Genomic DNA, 21,478 nt, shown 5'->3' with positions numbered 1-21,478 from the left:
TCTTTCATTATCCTGTGTCTGCAGTGCCTGACTCATCCCACTGCAGTTGCTCTGGAGTAGGAACCCAAGTTTAAAATTTTCCAACTTGTTTTTTATTCACCAGGGAAGCTCATGTCTAACCCACTGAGATGGCAGTGGAAACTTGAACAGCTTCTGTCTTCATGGGAGGCAAACAAAACCTTAAAAAACAGAGAGAGGAAATAAATGAGGCATTGTCTGATTGAAAGTCTGGTATTTCATGTTGCCTTTCACAATCTGACACAGGATGCTGGAGTGCCCCATCTGGGACATGGCCACTCCCAGCCCAGGTGTGCCAGGGTTATTCCTCCTTTCCTCCTCTTTTTCCAGAGCACAAAGGAGTGCCACACAGCCATGGCCCAGCAGCCATGGTCCTGCAGCAAGCCCTGCCTGGATCCCTGCTCTGGCTGCTGACCCTACCAAGCTCTCTTCTCCCCAGGGGCAGACAGAGCCCTGCACTCAGAGCTTTGGCAGCTTTGGCTGTCCCCAGACCCCTCTGGGGTGGCACAGGCATGGACACAGGGTGCTGAGGGTCTGCAGAACTTCTCTGCCAGGCTGGGGGAGGCTCTGCCTGGTGCTGCTCCCCAGCACAGGGACAGTGGGCACAGGGCACCACTGGGACACTGCTTAAAGCCACAGGCAGCCCCAGCCCCCCCCTGCCCCAATGGAACCCTCACAGCTAAGCCCACCTCGTGCAAGCTGGCACCTTCTCTTTTGCTTTTGTACCAGACATAATTCACCAGACACTGCTTTTAGCTGCAAGAAAATTCCTCCCTCTTACTGTTTTGCTCTTAAGAGCTGCTTTCCTGGGCTAAACATCCTTTGCTTTAAATAGATGTGCTGACCCAAATACTACTGTGAATGATTATTCAAGGATGAAGAACAGACTGTAGTCCAACAATTTTTGCAAGACAACTTAAATCAATATGATCTTTCTGATTAGCACTTCTAGGAAACCTGTATGGCTACACTCATTACTTGGCTCATTTTGCTGTTATTTGTTCATTTGTACATTATGAAGCATCTGAAATATTTACTCTGTTGTCCTCTGGACTGCATTGATTTCTTTTGGAACAAAATGTAGCCTGGTAATCCTCTGCTGTGGAATTTTATAACAAATATTTTACAGTAAGGCACTTGTTAGTAATGAGCTTAGTATCACTTGTACAACACTTTCTATAATCTTTACCCTTAAAAAATAATGGGCAACATTTAAAATAATGATTCAATTGTTTATTAACCAATGGCCTACTTGCAATATTAAACTGAACATGGCATTGCAACTTGGGCCATTTTTCAATTTTGTATAGCAAAAAACCTTTGCATACGTGGAAGCCAGCATTTTCCACAGCACACATCTGAATGTTTTTGTTATTTCAGGCTGCCTACTGTAATAGAGCAATCACTTCAACAGAAAATATGCTGAAAGCCTGAAATCTAAATCTAATTTAAAGTCTAAATGATGCACATGATTAAAAATGTATTATCTATTCCCAACAAATCAGCATCATTGAAACACTAATATTTCCCTAATTTTAAGCATCATCTAGTGATTCAAACATTAGATCTCATCTTCCAAATTATGCCCAAGGAAAATAAGATCCTGGTTTCACTGCATCCCACTTAGTGCTAGGTCTGGTGCTGAGATTTGTAAGTCAGCTGTTTAGTCACCATCTGTTCTCTCACTAATGGACATTAAATATTCTTCCAAAGGTGCTGCAGACCTGAGCTTCTGCATGAAGATAATTTGTTTGTTGACAAAGGAGGGTCTTGGCTGAGCAGGCTCCCTAGTTAGACAAGGCTAACTGCCTGGAAGTGAAGCAGGGAAAAACCTCATTTTGATAATGATAATTTTTTTTATCACTCCAGAGCAAGGAACTGGAAAGGATGAGGTTTTATTTCAATTATAAGCCAAAGGATAAAAAAATCTCCAGGCAAATAAACAGCTTTATAAGGATCATGATTGTTACTACTTCCATTAGCTGACTTGCCATGAAGATGAAGTAGGTCTGAGAGAGAATAGCACAGCAAGTCTGCATACAATTATGGGACCTGCTTACCTGGCACTGGTGTTAAATCAGTTAAATGAGCTCCAGAAGCTGACCTGTATAAACAGCCACCCACAGCTGGAATTCATTTGGAAAGGTGTAGGATTGATGGGGGGTAGGACGGTCGGGACAGATGGAGACGAGAGATCTCTGCAGCCAGGGCTGGAACTTGGGGTTTGTTGCAAAGGGCCTGGGTGCAGGGGCCTTTTGGGATTTGGGGTTTGTTGCAAAGGGCCTGGGTGCAGGGCCCTGCTGGGATTTGGGGTTTGTTGCAAAGGGCCTGGGGGCAGGGCCCTGCTGGGATTTGGGGTTTGTTGCAAAGGGCCTGGGTGCAGGGCCCTGCTGGGAGCTGCCAGCCACAGCTCAGGCCCAAGAGAAGAGAGGGGGAGAGAGGATGAGAGGGTAAGAGCATAAAAGGCGAGAGGTAAGAGACAAGAGGTAAGAGCTAAGAGGTAAGACAGCGAAGTTCCCGTTACAATACAATAAATCATCGTCTGTGTTGAATATTCTGATTCTCACTTAACCAATGTAGTACAATATACAAATCCTATACCATTTCTATACAACTTATAAGAATCACTACATTACCATACTGTGCTACATTTTAAACCCTAAAAACTACTCTTTGGACCTCTTCTGCCAAGCTGGCAGAGTCTGCTCGGACTCTTGGACCTGTCTGCAAGCAGAGGGTCATGTTTCATCAAAAGGGGATTACCTTCAGCCGGCCACACCGTTGTTTTCCTGTTGTTCAGTAACTAAGGGATCTCAAAACTTGCTTTCATTTCAATCTCACTTATAGTTTCTATATTCTCAAAATATTTTGTCAGGCAATCATATTTATAAGGCTTTCCTGTTTCATCTTCCCCAACAGAAATGAAGTGATGCACACCTGGTGGGGTTAACATGGAGTCACTCTGGGCACAGGCAGGGACGTTCAGGCCTCGTTTGGCCTCTGAAATTACAGATCTTGTGGCTGGAGCTGTGCTGGCACTTTACACATTCCAGCCAAACTGGTGCAAGACCAGGCAGTGCCTTGCTGGGGGTGAGGAAAAGGCACATTGCCTTGGACTGGCGTGCATCACCTGGGAGGGAGGAGTGTCACATGGGGGTCAGAAATATTCCTTGGCTGCTGCTGGCAATACCCTCAGTTGGCCAAGCCATACATTTGACCTCTTTCTGGTCAAATCTGGATGCAGGGGAAGTGGATTGATTTATGTGTCCTCAGCCCCCAGGTACTCCATGGTACCAGCACATGTGGCCCTTCATCAGTGCCCTGGGGCTGCTGGCCCTGGCCCCACAGCAGAGCAGCGCTGCTCTGTGCCCAGGATCCCTCCTGGTGCTGCACCCCAGGCACCCAGCCAGCCATGCTCAGCTCTGCTGGGCTACATCTGCTGGGAGGCCACACAGTGAGGGAGGCTGGCAGCCTGGCCTGGGCCACAGAGGCCTCTTTGCTGCTCTGGTTTTGGGTTTTCCCCATTTCTCCCTGTGCAGCACTTCTGGCTGTGTCAGAGCACTTATGGCAGCACAGGCTAAGGCTGGTGGAGGACAGGAACTGTTGCCTCTCATCTCAGGCTCCAGGGAAATTGTGATGTGCAGTGCCCACCTGCTATTTCAAAACAGCAGAGGTTTATCTGCATCTCATGTTATAGAAATCTGGTACCTGCCGGGGTTTAACTGGGGAAAGCAGCACCTCTAAGAGTGGGAGCATTTAAGGCCTGGTCCCTCATCACTAGGACTTGTGACTGCCAAGGGTGACAGAGGTACCTGGTCTTTGTTCTCTACTTCCAGAACAAGAGAAGTATCAAAACTGAAGCTTGGAATCACCTGCACAGTTTCACTAACACCTGAAATACTTTAGAGTTGTCCCAGCTTGGACATTGGCAAAACCGCTGGGAAAAAGAAGCAAGCATCCCTTTTCTCCTTCATCCCTACTGCCCACACATGTTGTGTTGCTAGCAAAGGGCAAGATCCTGACTTGTGGTCTATAATGTCATGATGGGAAGTGGATTCAAGCAAGAAATCCATTTTCAGAGCTCTACAGCAACAAAAAGTGATGTTTTTGGAGTCCTTCCCCACAAACAGAGCAGAGCATGTGTAGGTATCAGTCTGTTTAGCAAGACAGTTTAAGCTCACTGGAACAGTCACACAGCATGCACAGCCCATATTAGGATCCAGTCAGCTCCAAACACTGCTCAGCTACAGGGGTAAGCCAGAATTTAATGACATCACATAAATAAATATAAACAAATACAGTAAAAAGGCTTTACCTTCGGCTTAAGCAAAAAGTGAAATTTTCCAGTCTTGTGGGATCCTTCTCTGCTCCCAAGTCTGCTGGCTCACAGTGCAGCAAAATGATCAGGCATTTATCAACCCTGGCAAAGTCTGCAAGTCCTGAGGGTGTTTGATTTGAATAAAAAGGTGTCTGGAGGAAATTCCTGAACATCTTCACCCAGAGTTACGCAGGGAAAAAAAAAAGAAGAAATAAAAGCAAGCTTTAAGACGTCAGAATGTGTAGCCTGCCCAGAGCTGCTATTCCTGGTAGAAATTAGACCCTGAAGTGCCCAGGTGAAAATCAGGGATAATCCCTGAATAAGTGCTTCTAATTAGGACAAACTGAGAGTGAGAAAGTTGAGCGAGACAGCGCTGGCCCACTCCTGGGGGCTCTGGGTTTGCTCCCAGCTGGTAACTGAGAGCACAATTATGCAAAGCCCTCTCTATAAACAGAATTTGGTTTATTATGGCCAAACTGGGGGAATCTATTTTTGTCCCCACTCTGTGTGAATGTGTTACCCTTGTGATTTCCAGCCAGGTCATTCCAAGTCAGCTGCTTTGGCCGTGGCTGTCGCTGGAAGCTCCTCTGGCCCCATTTCTCACCCGCCTGGGGTGGCTCCCAGGCGAGGGGGACAAGGGGATGAGCCTGTGGCTATTCTGGTAGCTGTGAGCCACGGAGGTGTCACGTGAAGCAAAGAGCCAGAAATGCATGTCAAATCGGACCAGTGACTAATCACGGTATTTTGGTTGTCTTAGTGGCTGCCGGGGAAAGATTTATGGGCTCAGAAAATGTTCCCGTAATAATCCCCGGGTGCTGATTTGATCTTCGGCCGAGGCTTCCCAGGGCCGTGCGGAAAGAGGACGGAAAGGGGACGGAAAGGGGACGGAAAGGAGCTGCTGTCCTGAGCTGGTGACGTCTCAACTGATCAGAGTTCAAAATACAAACAAGAGGAGCAAAGTCGGTGCTCTCTTCTCATCTGTGTGTGCTCAGAGCCACGTGCTGGCAGGCAGAGAGGATCCCTTGGATCTGACTGTGGAGCAGGAAGGGTTGGGGCTGACGGCCGAACAGACACGGAGAGCCATTGATTGGGACCGTCATCGAGCTCCCTCATCTGTCACCTGATGGCCAGCCAAGCAAGAGCTGGGCACAACCGTGGACCCTTCATCCTTGTGCAACGTGTGGAGGCAAGAAAAGTAAGCATCCTACAGCTGATACACATTCAGCTATTTTCTCTATAAAGGAATGAATTGAATTCACTACAAAACTACTAACTGTCCCCCTATGCTAGGCAAGAGACTGACTTGGTTTTTTTGGGGTTGGGCTGGGCTTTTCTCTAACAGCTGGAGGTCTGCTGGACATTCAAGCAATGGCTGTTGAGTGAGGCAGCTGTTTCAATATCTAATTGCATTTTAGCTCTAATAGCTCAAGGGAAAAACATTGCATTGTCTGCCATGAGCTACTTCCTGTCCTACTGCAAAGCACACTGCACTGCCGTGCTCGCCCAATACCAGAGCCTGAGATCAGAGGGCTTTCTCTGTGACATTTTGCTGAAAGTGAAAGAAAATGAGTTTCCTGCACACAAGTCCTTGTTGGCATGCTCCAGCGACTACTTCCGAGCCATGTTCAAAAGTTATACCCAGGAGTCTAAAGCCAGTGTCATTCACCTACAAGTTGTCTCACCCACTGGGCTCCAGCACATCCTGGATTTCATTTACACATCCTTGCTGCCCCTTTCCTTTGAAAGCCTGGAGGATACCTTGGAAGCTGCAAGCTACTTGCAAGTGACTGATGCTATCGGCTTGTGCAATCAGTACTTGGTTAAAAATCTTGCCTTGGAAAACTGCTGCTACTCTGCCAACGTGGCCAGGAAGTTCTACCTGCCAGATGCCCTAGCAGCTGCAGAAAAATACATTATCAAAAATGTCTGGAAGCTGCTGGACTTGGATTTGTCAGGACTTCTCGAGCTGAACTTCAGGTCTTTGCTAGCAGTGATTCAATCAGCAGATCTCCCCATGGTGGAAGAATGCCGCCTGTTGAATCTTGTCCTGCTGTGGTTGAAGCGGGATAAATCCAGACTGGATCATGCAAGCAGCCTTTTAGAGCACATAAGATATGGTCTCATCCCAGTGGAAGAGCTGAGAAAAACCTACACCCAGTCAGAAGTGTCCCTCTCAGCAGGTATTAAGTGCATGATCATAAAAGCAATAAATTATCACACATCTGTATACAAACAGCCTGTCCTGCAGGATAAGTCCACCACGCTGAGGAACCAGAAAACTCGGATCATTCTGCTGGGGGGAGGCACAGCAAGCGAGGGGCTCGTCACCGATGTGGTGGCCTTTGATGTTTACAACCACAAATGGAGAACGCTCACCCAGCTGCAGGACAGGGTGCAGAACCACAGCGTGTGCGTGGTGGGGAACTTCCTCTATGTCCTGGGGGGGGAAATACAAACTGGTACCCTGGGTGATGCTAAAGTTGGAAAGACCTTATTGGTTACAAACAAGGTCCATCGGTATGATCCAAGATTTAACACATGGACCCAAATCACGGGCATGCTGGAAAAGAGATGCCAGTTTTCCTGCTGTGTCCTAGGCAAGAATATCTTTGCCATTGGTGGAAGGGGCGAGGACGGGTCGCTGCATTCATCTGTGGAAGTCTATGATATTAGCAGGGATAGATGGACCAAGGCCAGGGAATTGCCATGCAGGATCCATGGTCATGCCGGTGCTGTTTGCAAGAACACCATATACATCTCTGGGGGCAAGTACTCGGCCCCAGCCAGCACCAGCAATGACGTTTATTCTCTGAGCTCACTTGAAGGGCAGTGGGTGAAACGTGCCCCAATGAGCATTGCTCGGTTTGGGCATCAGATGGCAACAATCAGGGGATCCATATTCACCTTTCTGGGATTATATGAACCTTTCTCTGAAATAGAAAGGTATGACCCAGATCAAAACCAATGGACTCGGTTGAAACCCCTGGTCTACGATCGATTCTCCTACGGCCTGGCAGTGGTGGAGGAAACAGCTCTTCTCATTGGGGGAAAGAAGTGGCAAAACTCCCTGGAGGTCTCCACACAAGACGTGGTTGGCTATGACATCGACAACGATGGCTGGGAGGAGATCTGCAAGGCCCCTCTGCCCTGGTGTGGGCTGCAGTGTGCCGTGCTCCAGCTCTCCGAGGTGGCCGAGGAGCAGGACAGTGACAGCCACCAGAAGAAGCTGCCCAGCTGCTGAGCTCCCATGCTGAGGAATGCCCATCCCAGGGCAGTCCTGGAGAAGAAGAAAATTGCAGGGGCGCTGAATGTGAGAGTGGAAGTTTTGCTTGGATAAGCCAAATGCTTGGTGGAAACAGGCAAGAAAATCTGGCTCCAGCACAGGAAACACATCTAGGATTTATAAAGCTGGAAGCTGATCTCACTGAGCAAGGATGTAGCAAGTAGCTTGCTTAGAGGTGATGAGTGAGAATTGTAATCCTTGACTTTTGGATAATACCTAGATAGCAATTAGTAGGTGTTGCAAGTGGGATTTTTCAAATATTAAAAAATATAATCCGTCTTTTCTGTTTTCTTAATCAGAGGTGATTTTCCCAGCTGGTAAGTGCTATTGAGTTTTATGCTATGGCTAAGCAAAAGGAAAGAGAGCTGTATAAAGACTAGAAAATTGATGCCTGCAAGAATTAGTAGCAAGTATTGCCAAGGAAAAGGTATTATTTGATATACTACTTACTAGGCAAGAATGTCTTAGCTAACCAGTATGAAATTACTGGACAGAGGCATGGAATTTTCACTGCGTAGATTCAGTTACAGCTGAAAGTTAAAACAGTGTTTGTTTGATAGAAGCCATTTCTCTCTCAGTGGCATCTGTTCCAGATATTTATTTTGTGCTATTTTAAAGATGCACACTACTGGTGATGTACATTTCTTTTGTGTCCCAGCCCTGTGTTAGCTTAGATGGCAAGAACTGAGTGGATATCCTTATCCTTAGCCTCCAAGAAGCTTCTCACAGGAGTAACAGGATGTCACTGACACCTTGGCATTTACCTTGGCACCATTTGCTGTTTTATCACACCTGCTCATAAGGGCAAAATGCTTCCTTGCTGTTGAATTGCTGCATGACAGAACCCTGCAGTCAGAAAAGGTTTACTTTCATCAAAGAGTACAAAGGGGAGGGAGGTAACTGAAGGTTTTCAGAAGTCTTTACTCACTGTCTGCCTACATACAAATCAGCAATAGTGTCACTCCCTTCTGGCCACACTGGCTGTGTTTGAAGTCACAAGGGGGCACTTTAAGATACATGGATATGTGAAATGCAGACAAAATGGTCAGATGCCATAGAATCAATCTGGTATGGAGTAAAGTGAATCTTGAGCCATAAATGTTCATTTAAAAGCTAAATTTATTGTACTTCATTTTTACAGTGTTCCCTTTCTAGGCTGAGAGTTAATACAATAAAAATATATATAGAAGAACATTTAATAGTCTTAAAAGAAGGCAGCACAATGGAGAGGACACATGTTCTTTGTCACTAGACTAGCTTAAAAAACTGTAATGTTGAATTTTCACCTTTAAAGCAATCAAGCTAACTTTACTAATGTAAAGTGCAGGCAGAATGGCTGTTGCATGGCAACAGATCTAAGTCTTCTGAACTGCCTTGGTTTTGACAAGGAATCAACTACACAATATGCATATACATCCATCAGATATAAAGAGTTTTTCATATGAATATATTTACTTTTGGTCCAGTAAAACAATAGCAAGAGAATCTAAATGCTTGGAACAATAGCACAATCCATTTCAAGTCAAGCATTTTTAAGAGAAATTTACAAAAACCTCACAAATTTAATATACAAGTCAGTACCCATGCAGTAAATAAATGTCCAGTTTATACAAACAATATTCTTCTAATAGTACAAATCTTACACTGGATCCAGAATTCTATACAAATGTTAATACATGATTTGTCATCCAGACAACTTGAATATAGGATTACTGAAAATGGGCTACAGAAAGGCCACTCTTCTGTACAGTTGTGCAAAATCTGCAGAACATTTGCAATCCAAAAGCAATAACAAGGTATAAAATGAGGGATAGAAAGAGGAAAAGAAAGTAAAAGGGGGGAAAAGAGAAAGAAAGAGAGAGAGAAAGAGAGAGAGAGAGAGAGAGTGAGAGAAAGAGGAAAAGAAAGAAAGAAAGAAAGAAAGAAAGAAAGAAAGAAAGAAAGAAAGAAAGAAAGAAAGAAAGAAAGAAAGAAAGAAAGAAAGAAAGAAAAAGAAAGAAAGAGAGAAAGAGAGAATATATCCATCCATTCTTTCCTTCATCCCTTCATGGATATAACTGCCAGGAAATATCAGAGTTCATAAAGTTTAAAGTACATTCACTGAGCTGTACAGGCAATAGTCTCAAGTTGGTTAAGAGTACAACTCATTAAAGTATAAAGTAGGCTTTTTCTTTCCACATGAGCATTATTAAATTATGTCATGAGTCCTTACTTACGCAGCAAAATACTGAACAGCAGCAGAAATATTGTGTCATGCTCTTAACATTTCTCAGAACCAAGTTCATAAAAAGTAAACATATGATTTAAGAGTTCCCTCCCACTTTTATTTCAGGCACGTGCCTAACTCTAAGGAGCTACTTCCCCTCATATTCACTGGGTTGTCTTCAGCAGATAACAAATCTCATGGAAGTTTAAAACATTTTTATTGCTCTGTGAACTCAGCAGAGCCCAGAGACATCCCTTCCCTTCAAAAGCAAACCAGAAGCTTTTTTACTCCTCGGTTATTTTTCAGGTTTCATGCTCAATTCTGTTCTCATCACACATTATCCCTGCATACAATACAGCCAAATTTCACAGCTCAGAAAACACACAGGAAAGTACTTGAAAAATCCTGTTCACTCCTTTTCTATTGTGGGAATCTTCAAAGCATCTCAGACTTGAAGCATTTCATTGGAAACCTGTTCCACTGCTGCTGTTCTGGGCTAAAGAAATGCTGCTACCAATGATGTTGAAAATCTGTATTTTCTCTTTTGCAAAATCTGCACATTATACTGATACCTTCAGTGCAAAAGCTTCATCAATCACAGTACCATGAGTTTTTTTTTTCTTTTTTTTTTTTTTTTTGTAAATCAACCTAATGCGATTAAGAGACAACACACAATTTGGTCTTAATTATAATACAAACCAGCATCCCTTTGCAATGGTGGTAAACCTAAGCAGCAGGCTTTAAAAAAAGCACAAGGAAATAAGACCTAACCTTTTGACACTTAAACTCACATTATTAATTTCTTTGTCTGCTGATTTTTACCCTTTTATGTGTTTGACAAAACTGAAACACAACAGCTGCATTACACCTTTTCCCTGTTATTTAAGAAAACTCCTAGAGTTTCTCATGAAATATAAAAATTTGTTTTCTCCCACCACCAAAACAGTACCTGCACTCCAAAAATGCAATGCAATACTGGAATTATATAATATAAAATATCATTGTAAAAATGACCTTTGATAACAAAAGCTTTATAGCATGTGGAACTTCCTGCATGAAGGCCACAGTCTTCCAAAAATGCTTTTAAATCCTTTTCTTCAATAGCTAAAGATTATGTTTTTTTTTAATTCACAGAAGGTAAACACAAGCAGAGCATTGGTAGCATATAAAATATACAAATCCTCATTAAAGAAGTGGTACCGCTGACCATTGAAGGTTTCACACAACTGAGTAACATTAAAATATAATTTACTAGAGCTCTCACATATTGATATAAAAACTACTTTATGCACTTAAGTAAAGGGCTGGGGTGTAGCAAATGGACAGAAAGAGAGACCTTCATACATGTGTTTCTATGTAAGAGTGAGTGTGTGCTAAGGAGCCTATAAGTGCTTCAACCTCAGATGAGGCACTAACAGAGTCCCTCCGGGGGCTGCTTTCATAGGTGTTCATGAAGAGATCAAGGTACATTTGTTTCCATTCTTGAAAGTCTCTAGACGTCAAGGCTGGATTATCCAGAACTTTATCTATAATGGCTACTTCTCCTTCCCTGGCCTGTGAGAGAAAAGGAACAAGCAGAGAGTTAATGCAAGGGATCAGTCAGTGACAACATCAATCATGTGGGTGGAAGCAGGGAATGGAGGGTACAGCTCAAGCCTCAGAGCCCCTGAAAGCACAGGGACTATGTGATCTCTGAGCACTCACACACAGGAGCCTTTCTACAGGGTGTCCCACATTCCCCTGTGGGACTTGGGCTTCCTTTGCCTTGTCCAGAACCCTCAGTGAGAGTTCCTATTCCCCCACTTGCCCCCTTGTTCAGACAAAGCCCTGCCCTGTTTACTGTTAGCTGCTTGCATTTCTCAGGATGGGTTTCACACAGCGAAGTGCCATCTGTTTGCTCTTGATCACATCAGAAATTCTGTGTGGGTGTGTGGGATGCAGACACAGGCACAGCACAGCTACACCTCCTTACAGTCTTGCCATGGGGCACCTGAGCTCTGCACTGCAAAGGTTTGTGCAAGGAGTCCCAGGGAATGAGAGCTCATCTTCACTGCAGATCCACTGCATGCCACGGGCTGCTGGCTGCAACCTCTTCTACCACTGATGTGGCAGAGAGAAGGCAGAAAAAGGGGAAATATAACACAGTTGCTGGTGCCTCATTATGCCCCATGGAGGCAGGGGAAGTGACTGTACCATGAACCCTCTCTGGTGACTGCTCATGGAGCTGAGTGTCACAGTAAGCCTCAGATGTACCCACAGCCACTCGTGGTTGTTGCAAGTGGAGGAAGCTGGATGCCACAGCCAGAATCACTGGAAACACAGCTAACACACACCTATGGTTCCCAGCATTGCTCCTCAGCACAGGAATGGCCTGGCCACCAGCAATCCCCCCTCCAAGCTCCCTGCAAGATGGGTTTCACACTCCTCATGGCTAACTCACATTTTCCATGTCCATGCTATGAGTATGTTAAATCCTTCTGGGTAGCATGGCAAGGGGAAATACCAAGCTGTGCATGATGGGACAGATCAGAAGGGTCAGAGACATCTTCCATAAGCAGTGCTTCCATTGGTGTGCAAACAACAGCAAATTAACACTACCTGCTAGAATACTCATTTCCAGAAAGAGAGGGCAAGCTGAGAGCAAGCTGTGGAAAAGAAACCATGGGAACTCCTGATCACCAGATCTCTGCTTGAGCTGCCATAACTTATTTCTCACAGATTGTGGCTGGTCTCACACCTCTGCACTACCAGCCAAGGCTGCTCATACTCAATGACAGGAGAATGATTTTGTGTTATCACAAGATAGAGAGCACAGGAGTCTTTCATTAATGACTTAGAACATCAGGAGCCAGAAGCAGTTTGGAGGACTGTCTCTGGATATTATTATGTAGGATAAAATTCAAGGAGAGTTCAGAATATCAGTGCCAACAGGCCAGTGCAATTGGCTGCATTCAGGAAGGAGAAATCAAAGTTACTGATGGAAAGAAAGACTAATTGATTGGGTAATAGCAGCAGCTACTGCTCGATACAATTGCCAAGAGTATGGGAGAGGTGGAGCTCTGGGCTGTAATACAGCGAGTCACAAGTTACCATGATGTCACTGCAAACCAAGCATGTGTCACTCTACACTGCTGCTCTGTGCAGAAAACAACAATTATCTGTCTTTGCTCCTTGCTGCCATTACATTTCCCATTATTGGTCTCATGTACATAACAATGATTCACACCAATCACAATCCAAACAAGAGTGCTGACAGGCTTAGAAAATACAGCTCATGGTCAGAGAATGAAAAAATTGTGTTTGCTTGGTCCAAAGGAAAGAAGTTCCAGAGAAGAACAAACACAAGCACTGCTGGATCAAGAGGCTGTGCTGTGTTTTGGACTTCCCTAAAGGAAAGCAGTTTCATTTGCAGGAAGCCACTGGTATAATGCATCTCAGGTATCAAAAACCACTAACAAAGAGACAATTCACACGGCAGCAGGCTGCTGGTGCTGCACCACAGCTGTGGGGTGTGACCCCACCGTGGGACAAACCCACAACCACGGCGTGACCCTCCTGCCACCCCGATGTGTGTGAGGGCACTGAGATTTTGTTTCAGTTTCCCATGCTTGTAGAAGTCATGGACAGCTGTGAATGCTGCCCTGTTTTGCCAGCCTTCAATCCTGCAAAGACTTGCATACCAAAATAATAATGCAAGTTGCCTTTGAGGAGATGATACAGTACAGAAAGTTGAGCACATGTAGGATTTCTTTTCAGGATGGGAGCCCCACAGCATGAAAACAATATTGTCTAAATGCTTCTCTAGGTGATAGAAAACTAAATTAATTAATGTTTATAAAGCCCTCTTTGATGAAAGCTGTTACAAAATGCACTGTAAAATTATCTGGTGGCTTAAAATGTGGTAATTTAATATAGTTAACAGGGTCCCTGAGGAAATCCAGCATATTGTTTGCTGAAATCTCTATCAGGGCATAACTGAAACTGCTGTAACAAAGGAAACTGACAAGGAGGCTAAAAGAGCTGTAGTACATTTAAAATTACCAGATAAACTTTCAAATCTATCATTATCATCACTTATTTAATCAATCTTACTGATTAAATACAATGATCCTATCAGTTTACCAGAAAGCAAGCACACAGCTTCCTTCTGGACAAGCTCATCAATTAGAAAACAGACAAGTGTTGCAAGAGATACTGTTCCCTTCTAAAGGCTGGCTTTGTCTAACTTCAGACTTTGGCAATTACAAAGTGAATGTGTTTTGGTAAATCAAAACGTTCAGGGACAAAAAAGGGATTAAGGTTTCCTCCAATAATTTGGTGTGTCAACTTCTGTTAAACTAGCTAGAGGAGGAGCAGCTGACTGAGATTAAATTCAAGAAAATAAAGAAATTAAAACTGATCCCCTCACTTTGACTGCTCTCCCAGGCACATTTTTCCTCTTCTTTTCAAGCAGTGCTTCCCCATGTCTCCCTTGTTTGCACACTGGGCTCAGCCTGGACTCCAGCTGCACACAATAATCTCTGATTACAATACAGCCCAATCCAAACCTGGGGCAGGATTTTTCCTCCCTGCTTTATCTCACCTTTAAAGTGCTTTTCAGAATTCGCAGCTGGTGCAGTTTTTCATTGACTACTGGGTCGCTACATCTCTTTATAAAACATTTCTTATACTCCAGCTTAGTGGAAATCCGGTGCTCTCCTAAAGGAGACAGGCTGGCCTGCTCCAAGGCTCTGTACAAATCTTGCAAGGAGTCTGCTGTTTTTTCCTCTATAGTTTCAACTGTAATGAGACAAAGGGGAAAACAAAAAAAAGGAGGAAGAAATAGAGAAAGCAACAATGCATCATTAATGTGATTACATGAAGACCTATCAAAAACCTTTGCCAAATGTTTAACAGGTTTAACTAGACCATAAAGAGAATATTTCACACCTCCTAAGTCCTAGAAAGGAGCACTGCCACTGCTCCTTCTTGCTATTGCCTTCACAAGAAAGGGGGAAAAACTTTCAAGAATGTATAAACTTGATATGCAGAGAAACAGGGAAAAAAGAGAAATAGTGCAAGGTGCAGTGACTTACTACCAGAAATCAGATCTCTGGTACTGCAGTTACCTAGTTCTGGTGACCTCCTTGTTACAAGCAGAGGAAGCCCCTGCTAAGGAGCCCATCAGGGATCACATCTCAGACTGGAAATGCTGATAACAGCACTCAAGAATATGTGATGGTGGCCCTGGAATGACATGTCCTAAGAAAGTCCACTTATTTTTGTCTCTAAGTTTTGAACTCAGCAGTGTTGTACAATAGTCAGTAATGCTGTCACTTATGCTGGTCTGTTACTTTACTATTACCTCACGGTTCAGCAGCAAACTAGAGACTAAATATAACGGCACAAGCATGACCTGGCAGCATGGCAAAGCAAAACAGAGCTGTTTGCATTATGGTTTGGTTTAAAAAAATCAATATTTATAATGTACTATAACAAAATATAGAAATAAGAGAAGTATTTATTTATCACAGGTTTAAAATATTTGTTCTAACTAGTACTGACAGCATTTAAAAAGAAAAAAAAAAAAAAGAAAGGTTTTGCTTCTTTAAAAACAAAACCAAGCAAAATCTGGGCATGAAGTGTTACTCTGATATGAGCATTTGAAATTCTTCACTTAGAAAACATCAAACCACTTCAACCTTCCACACAATGTTTTCCCCAGAGGAAACTCTTTGGTGACTCTGTACAAGCTTTGCAAGCACCAGTGCAGCCAGGATTAGCAGAGTGGGGATCAGGAGCAGCCAGGGCCGCCCTTGGGGCAGTGCTGGCCGTGTCCCTTACTCTGTCCCTGCTGTCCCTTGCACATTGACACAGGTTCATGCAGCACCTGTTCATGCCTGTGGCCTCCTGGCTGCTCCCAGAGCCTTGGGTTCCCCAGGCACTCCTGGCTCTCACAGTGGTGCCTGTGGCCTCAAGAGGCTCTCCCAGAAGCTCTGGCAGGAAGGCTGCTTGGTTCCAAGCATCAGCTTCACCCTGTGACTGACCCAAGACAGTGATTTCCAGTGGCTGAAAGTTTCCCACATACAGAAGTACCCTTCAGTAAAGAGCCTCAGTGTCCTCAGGGGATTAGAGGGCTTGTTATCAGTCACCAAGAGAGAAGCAGCTTGTGTTTAGAAGTGACATTTTTAGTCCATCAAGAGCTGCCTGAGGCCACCTCCCATTTGAGCCCATGCTATGCAGGAGGGCAACAACTCTCTTCAGGCTCAGGCAAGAACTCCAGGAACCCAAATCTCACATCACAAGAAGTGTTTGCATTTGTACAGATCTTTACACAATCCAAGAATTTTGCAATCAGCAACTAATCTTGCTTCATCTCTCATCAGTTTATTCCTTTGACCTTTTAGAAGGGAAATGTTTTTAAAGCACACACTTTAATTTTTTTAAAGAGATATGGAAGTGAAGAAGGGTTGGAGACTTTTTATTGATGGAATTATTTTGAGCTCCCTAAATCATCCCATCCTGTGCTACCCTGCTTGGTGAGCAGGGTTCATCACTGTCAATGGTGGCCAGAACTGAAATAAAATAGAAATGTGATGCTTTTCGTTTTCTTGTAATTTTCTTTCTTATTAAAACTAATTAAACTATATAAAATTTATTAAAACTAAATCTAATAGGCTAAAGGGCAAAACATACAGCAGTTGAATAATTAGAAAGTGGTTAAAATCTTCTGTGGTCTTGATTTTTATGCTTTCTTGAGAAGTCTATGCAGCAATGAGGTCAGAAGTTTGGGATCTCTCTATCAGTTCCTATTGCTGAATGCTGATGCCCACCAGTCTGACAGCTGTGGAAGGGAGTGATCTGCTAAAGGGCAAAGGGAAACTCCCTCCTGGTCTGACACAGGAGGATCTGACACCTGTTTCTCTCTCTCTCCTCATCTCTTGCTATGCAAGGCAAAAGAGATCCTCCCTCAGGTGTCCCTTCCCCAGCAGCACTGCCAAGGCTGTACCTGGGGGGATCAGGACAGGGATGGCTTGCTGAAGCAGCAGGCCAGCCCTTTGGTTCCACACCATCTAAATTCACTTTGCTAGAGTGATTTAGAGCCTGGACTGGCAGCCAGCCACCCCACCAGGTTTGCCATCAAAAACCCATGGCTTCCTAAAACAGAGCAACTCCCCACCATGGCACAATAGAGCCTTTGAGTTCAACCCTAAGGTTCAACACTGAATGCAAGTGCCTTTAATGAACCTGGATGGCAACATGGCCCCTGTGATTATAAACCCTGTGCCAGGGAGGCTTGTCCTGCCCTCCCTCCCCACTCTTCTGGCTTGGGCTCATCCCCTGGGACAGGCTCCATGTGGGCTCAGAGGGAGCATGGACACAGGACTTCTGCCCTCCCCTGCATGGGCACAGCTCTGAGGCTGCTCAGGGAGGGCACAGGACTGTGGGGCAGGACACAGGCTGGGCTGGGCAGCAGAACTCTGGCAGGAGGCCTTTGGAAGGCATCAGAACATCACCTCCACAGGCTGGGGCTGCCTCCCCCACACTCTGTCACTGACTTGGTGATGTCACTGTGAGCAGCACGTCAAAAAGGGGACAGGATTTCCTAAAGAGGAAAGAGGAGGGAAGAAAAACAAGTCCCTTCAATGCCTTGCTGCTGCTGAGGCTGGGAGAGCTCTAAAGAGGGCAAGATGCCTTGTTCACCTATGGTGGGGGAGATGGCAGTGGGTGGCATGAGAACACATCCCAAGCCCTTAATATTTTCCAGAGAAATGCTGAAGGTGGTGCTGCTGCTCTCAATGGCTCTCAGTGGGCGGGAATGAGATTACACACACAGCTCCCCTCCCTCAGCCTTCTGTTAGAGCCTTTGATTGATTTCCTGTAGGTGTTGGTGAAACCCTTGGCACCATAAAGCATCTGAGGTATTCTGTTAGATATAGAGCTGAGCTTGAAACATGTTTTCTTTTTTAAAACTGGTGGATTTGCATGCAAGTCATGCTTTTATAGCATAGCTGTCTCGTTAAGGAGGAATAAGACCTCTGGTAATGTTTTGTTTAACTAGAAAATGTGGTCTAATAGGATTTGCAGGTGACCTCAGACCAGCAGCCAACACAACAGTTGTTTTTCACACTCATTCAGCTGCTGAGTAGGGGGTTGCATCTTTCCTGTTTCTCTGAGTGCACTGTACAGGTCACAGTTTCCACATACTGCTGAAAAGCAGGGTGTCTTCTCTGAAGCTTTAATTTTGTCCCCAGCCCCACAGAAGCCTGAACAGCTCTGTAACTCAGGAGCAGAAATAAAGCTGCAAAACTGCAGCACATGGGATCTAAAGTTGGTGAGAGCCCTGTCTTCCAAATGCAAGAATATACAGGCACTGAATTTTGTTACAAAGAAGCTCCTGCTGTCTTCAAGTGAATCTAAAGTTATTTGCTTCAGTTCTGGAGACAATGAGTACATTTGTCTAGTAAACATTGTGTTTATTATTATTTTTCACTATTCTGCTTTCTATAGGAAAAGTTTCTGAATTTCTTGTACTTTGCCCTCAGTTCTTAGAATGCAGTAAATGTTTGTAACGACTTCTACATTTTCTCAGGAGGGAGAGATGAAGATTATAGCTGACTAGGTAAAACTGCAACAGGTGTTTGGGTTCTTGGCATTCAGGAAAGAACTGGTGGGACTTCTCATACTGTGTTGCCACTTGCTGTTGAAAAGAGCAAGCACCAAGCTCTGTGATGTACTAAAGTGCAATCACCTCCTGGCTCTGTTTGGCAATTCATCTTTCCATTATTTCCCTCTTATAAACCAAGATCATAAGGTACTTCTGTGAAAAGTGACCAGAGAGAAAGTTACCATTGGTATTTACATGGATCAAGAGATGATTGGTCTGTGTAAACTGATGATTCAGGAAGATGGTACTGAATTAGAACCCTGCAGAAGGTCACTGCAGCCCAGCTGGCTAACACACTGCTCTCTGGCCACAGAGAATCTCTAGGCACACACTTCTCATAAATCTGCTCTAAATAGATGGAATAACCTCCAGCAGTTTTCAGTGGAGGTCCTTGCATTTCTGTGATTCCCTTTTCTGCTAAAGCTCAAGCTGCCACAATCTTGCATGGTTTTTGTCTTTCAGTGAGGTACCAGAGGAGCCCATGATTTCAGGTGGGGCTGAGTGAACAGAACTGCCTGTGTAAGGACAGTTAATAAATTTTGTCACCTACCCTGCCAACAAGGTGATGTTTTTCAAGGATCAAAGCTCTTCATTGGGACCCCTCTGGTCTCTGCCAGTGCCTCCAGACACCACTCAGGCTCAACCCCATTGCCTTTAGACTTCTCATCCTGACTGATGGACACCACTGCCATCCTGATGGAATTCTCCATTTCCCACTCTCCTCGTTTCTGTTTGCTGCCTTTTCTGCTCAGTGACGCACTTTCCTTGGCTGTGCAACTCCTCTCACACACGCCCACTCCTCTCCTTGCAGTCAGCCCTGCATTTGAGCAGAAGTGCCACCCTCTGCAAATCCCCAGAAAGCCAAGCTGCTCTGAAGTCTGCGACAGGAAGAGAACAAGGCACAGTCAGACTGAAATCTCCAGGCTCCACTGAAATTTAAACTCCCATTTTCACTCCTTTCGGTGAGCTCACTCCCTCTGGCAGAGGAACCAGCTAACCTCAGCTTTCTCAGGATATTAAGGAGGCAATTTTGTTAGGATGCATCACTAATTACATTATTAAGCAGCTGCCACATTATTTTCTTCCTCCAAATCCCAAAGATTTGATTCCAATTTGAGAGCTACGCCTTTTTCTTTACCTTTTGTGCAGGAGAGGCATTTACCTCAAGTGTCCCAGAGACTTTCTGCGAGTGACAGTAAATGCAATAAATACTCCCCCAAAACAAGAAGCATCCCAGGCCTCTGGGAAATGGTCTCAAGTTAGATAAAACAGCCTTGGGTGCACAAACCTCTGGGTGGTTTTTTTCCCTTTGCCTTCTTGACCCTGATGTGTCTATGCTGGGGACAGACACCCTGGTCTGCCACAAGCTAACTAAAAACTGATATAATCCCAGCAGCAAGAAAGCATTTGTAATCTTCAGGTTCTCTCTGCCAACAGGGACCATCAAACCTGCCTGGGCCTGCAGTGGTTTCACTGACAGGGAGGCAGAGCAGCACACAGAGCCCTGCTGAGCCCTTGGGAAGGGGCAGCTCCTGCAGAACACAGAGACCTGCAGAGCCCTTGGGAAGGGGCAGCTCCTGCAGCAGCTCTGCAGCCCCAGCTGTGCCAACAGGCAGACAAGGGCTGTGGCCACAGTTTGCCAGAGCCTGGCTGGGCTTGTAAACCCCAGGAACACTTAGGAGAGAGACTGAAGGGATCTCCCTAGGTACTAGATAGAAGGTGAAAAAGAAGGATGAAAGGAGAGTGGATGTGGATTTTAGCAGTGTTGCAGTGGAGGGGAGAAAGGAAATCCTCCAGAGAAGCAGTTGGTTTCTCAGTGCAAAGCCTAAATCCATCTTTGCTGCTGGTCAGGTTAATCGTTAAGAGTCCAAACTGCCCAAGAGTGAGACATACCCAAATGCTTTAAATACAAATATTCAGGAATTGATAATTTTTAACATTATTTAGATGGCTGGCTGGCAGACTAAGCTATGTATTTCCTTCCCCCTCCACAATCTAAAAGGAACAAAGTGGTGAAATCAATGAAAGGCTTAAAGGAGATGGCGTCTGCAGAGCTGTGGCTGTGCATGATGTCACTCCTGCACACCTATGGGGGAGCCACAATGACATGGAAAGTCAGCTCCTCCTAGGAAAATGTTACAGGTCACATCCCTAATTACTGAGAAAAGGAAGAAGCAACACAGTATTTAAGCCTGGCATGGTACAGCAGGCAGGAGGTGCAACAAAATGCAGATCTGCATGGAAACAGCAGCTAATCATCTGCTCTAGGTAAAATAGAACAATTTCCCCGTTAAAGTACAAAAGATACCTATGCTTTGTCCTATGCCACTTTAACATCAAGGTCTGACTGGATAAGTGATTACACCTGTAATCACACACACACACATATTTATATATATATATATATGTATGTCTATACACACACACACGAGCATATTAATGTTTTCTACAACTGAAGAAAAGTTTAAGCAAGTTGAGTTAAAGCTAAACTAAAAGCAAAACAGGGGTTTCTTGAGCAGTATCCAACCTTTGCAACCCTTCTCTCTGGCACTGCTTCCCTTTCCCTGCCTTCTTCTGATTCATGTGATCCTCTGTCCTTTCTGCCCCTGTGTTTGTAAAAATGCAGGACTTTCCCAGAAGTCTTGAATCAAGGAAGGGAGGAGCATTGTTTAAAAACAAGCTTTGATCCATGTGTTTGGTGAAACTTCAGTAGCTGGAGTATCATTAAATTTTATATTTATTGTATTTATTATTTTATATTTATTCAATACAGGTATTAAATCTGGATTTTATACCATAATTTCCTCTAAAGTGGAAGTATTTTTGGTTACCAAGATAGTTATACACAGTTTCTATTCTCTCCTGTTACATAAGCCTGCAGACAATAGAAGATACTCCCTAGGGAGGGTGCTCACTGAAAGCACCAACACAACAGAGTCCTGCACTTGCTGCAGTTTTACACCCTGTGGTACCAGCCTGCTTCTCCTCTCACATGCATGAGCATAA

The 21,478-nt window shown here is 44.5% G+C and overlaps 2 protein-coding genes across 5 annotated transcripts in view; one reads left to right on the top strand and one right to left on the bottom strand.

Moving 5' to 3' along the window:
• Nucleotides 1-5,789: 5,789 nt before the first annotated feature.
• Nucleotides 5,790-7,577, top strand: KLHL34 (kelch like family member 34). The gene has a single exon (XM_058018975.1). It carries the CDS (start codon nucleotides 5,790-5,792, stop codon nucleotides 7,575-7,577), a length of 1,788 nt encoding a protein of 595 aa, XP_057874958.1.
• A 2,041-nt stretch (nucleotides 7,578-9,618) lies between these two features.
• The window catches only part of CNKSR2 (connector enhancer of kinase suppressor of Ras 2), a 205,884-nt gene continuing 194,024 nt past the window's right edge, over nucleotides 9,619-21,478 (bottom strand). For 3 of the 4 annotated variants that reach the window (XM_058044931.1, XM_058044933.1, XM_058044932.1), the window contains 2 exons: nucleotides 14,408-14,604; nucleotides 9,619-11,379 (listed from right to left, as the gene is read on the bottom strand). In XM_058044931.1, coding sequence (XP_057900914.1) covers nucleotides 11,164-11,379; nucleotides 14,408-14,604 — 413 coding nt within the window. In that variant the 3' untranslated portion in view covers nucleotides 9,619-11,163. The remainder of the gene's footprint in view (nucleotides 11,380-14,407; nucleotides 14,605-21,478) is intronic. The other variant, XM_058044935.1, reaches the window with a different exon arrangement.

The sequence above is a fragment of the Melospiza georgiana genome, chromosome 2 (assembly GCF_028018845.1).
Source record: "Melospiza georgiana isolate bMelGeo1 chromosome 2, bMelGeo1.pri, whole genome shotgun sequence".
Lineage (NCBI taxonomy): Eukaryota > Metazoa > Chordata > Aves > Passeriformes > Passerellidae > Melospiza > Melospiza georgiana.
This window is presented reverse-complemented; position numbering and strand designations above follow the sequence as displayed.

Coding starts and splice junctions, on each gene's coding strand:
- KLHL34 (XM_058018975.1), top strand. CDS start 5,790: ATGAGCTACTTCCTGTCCTACTGCAAAGCACACTGCACTGCCGTGCTC.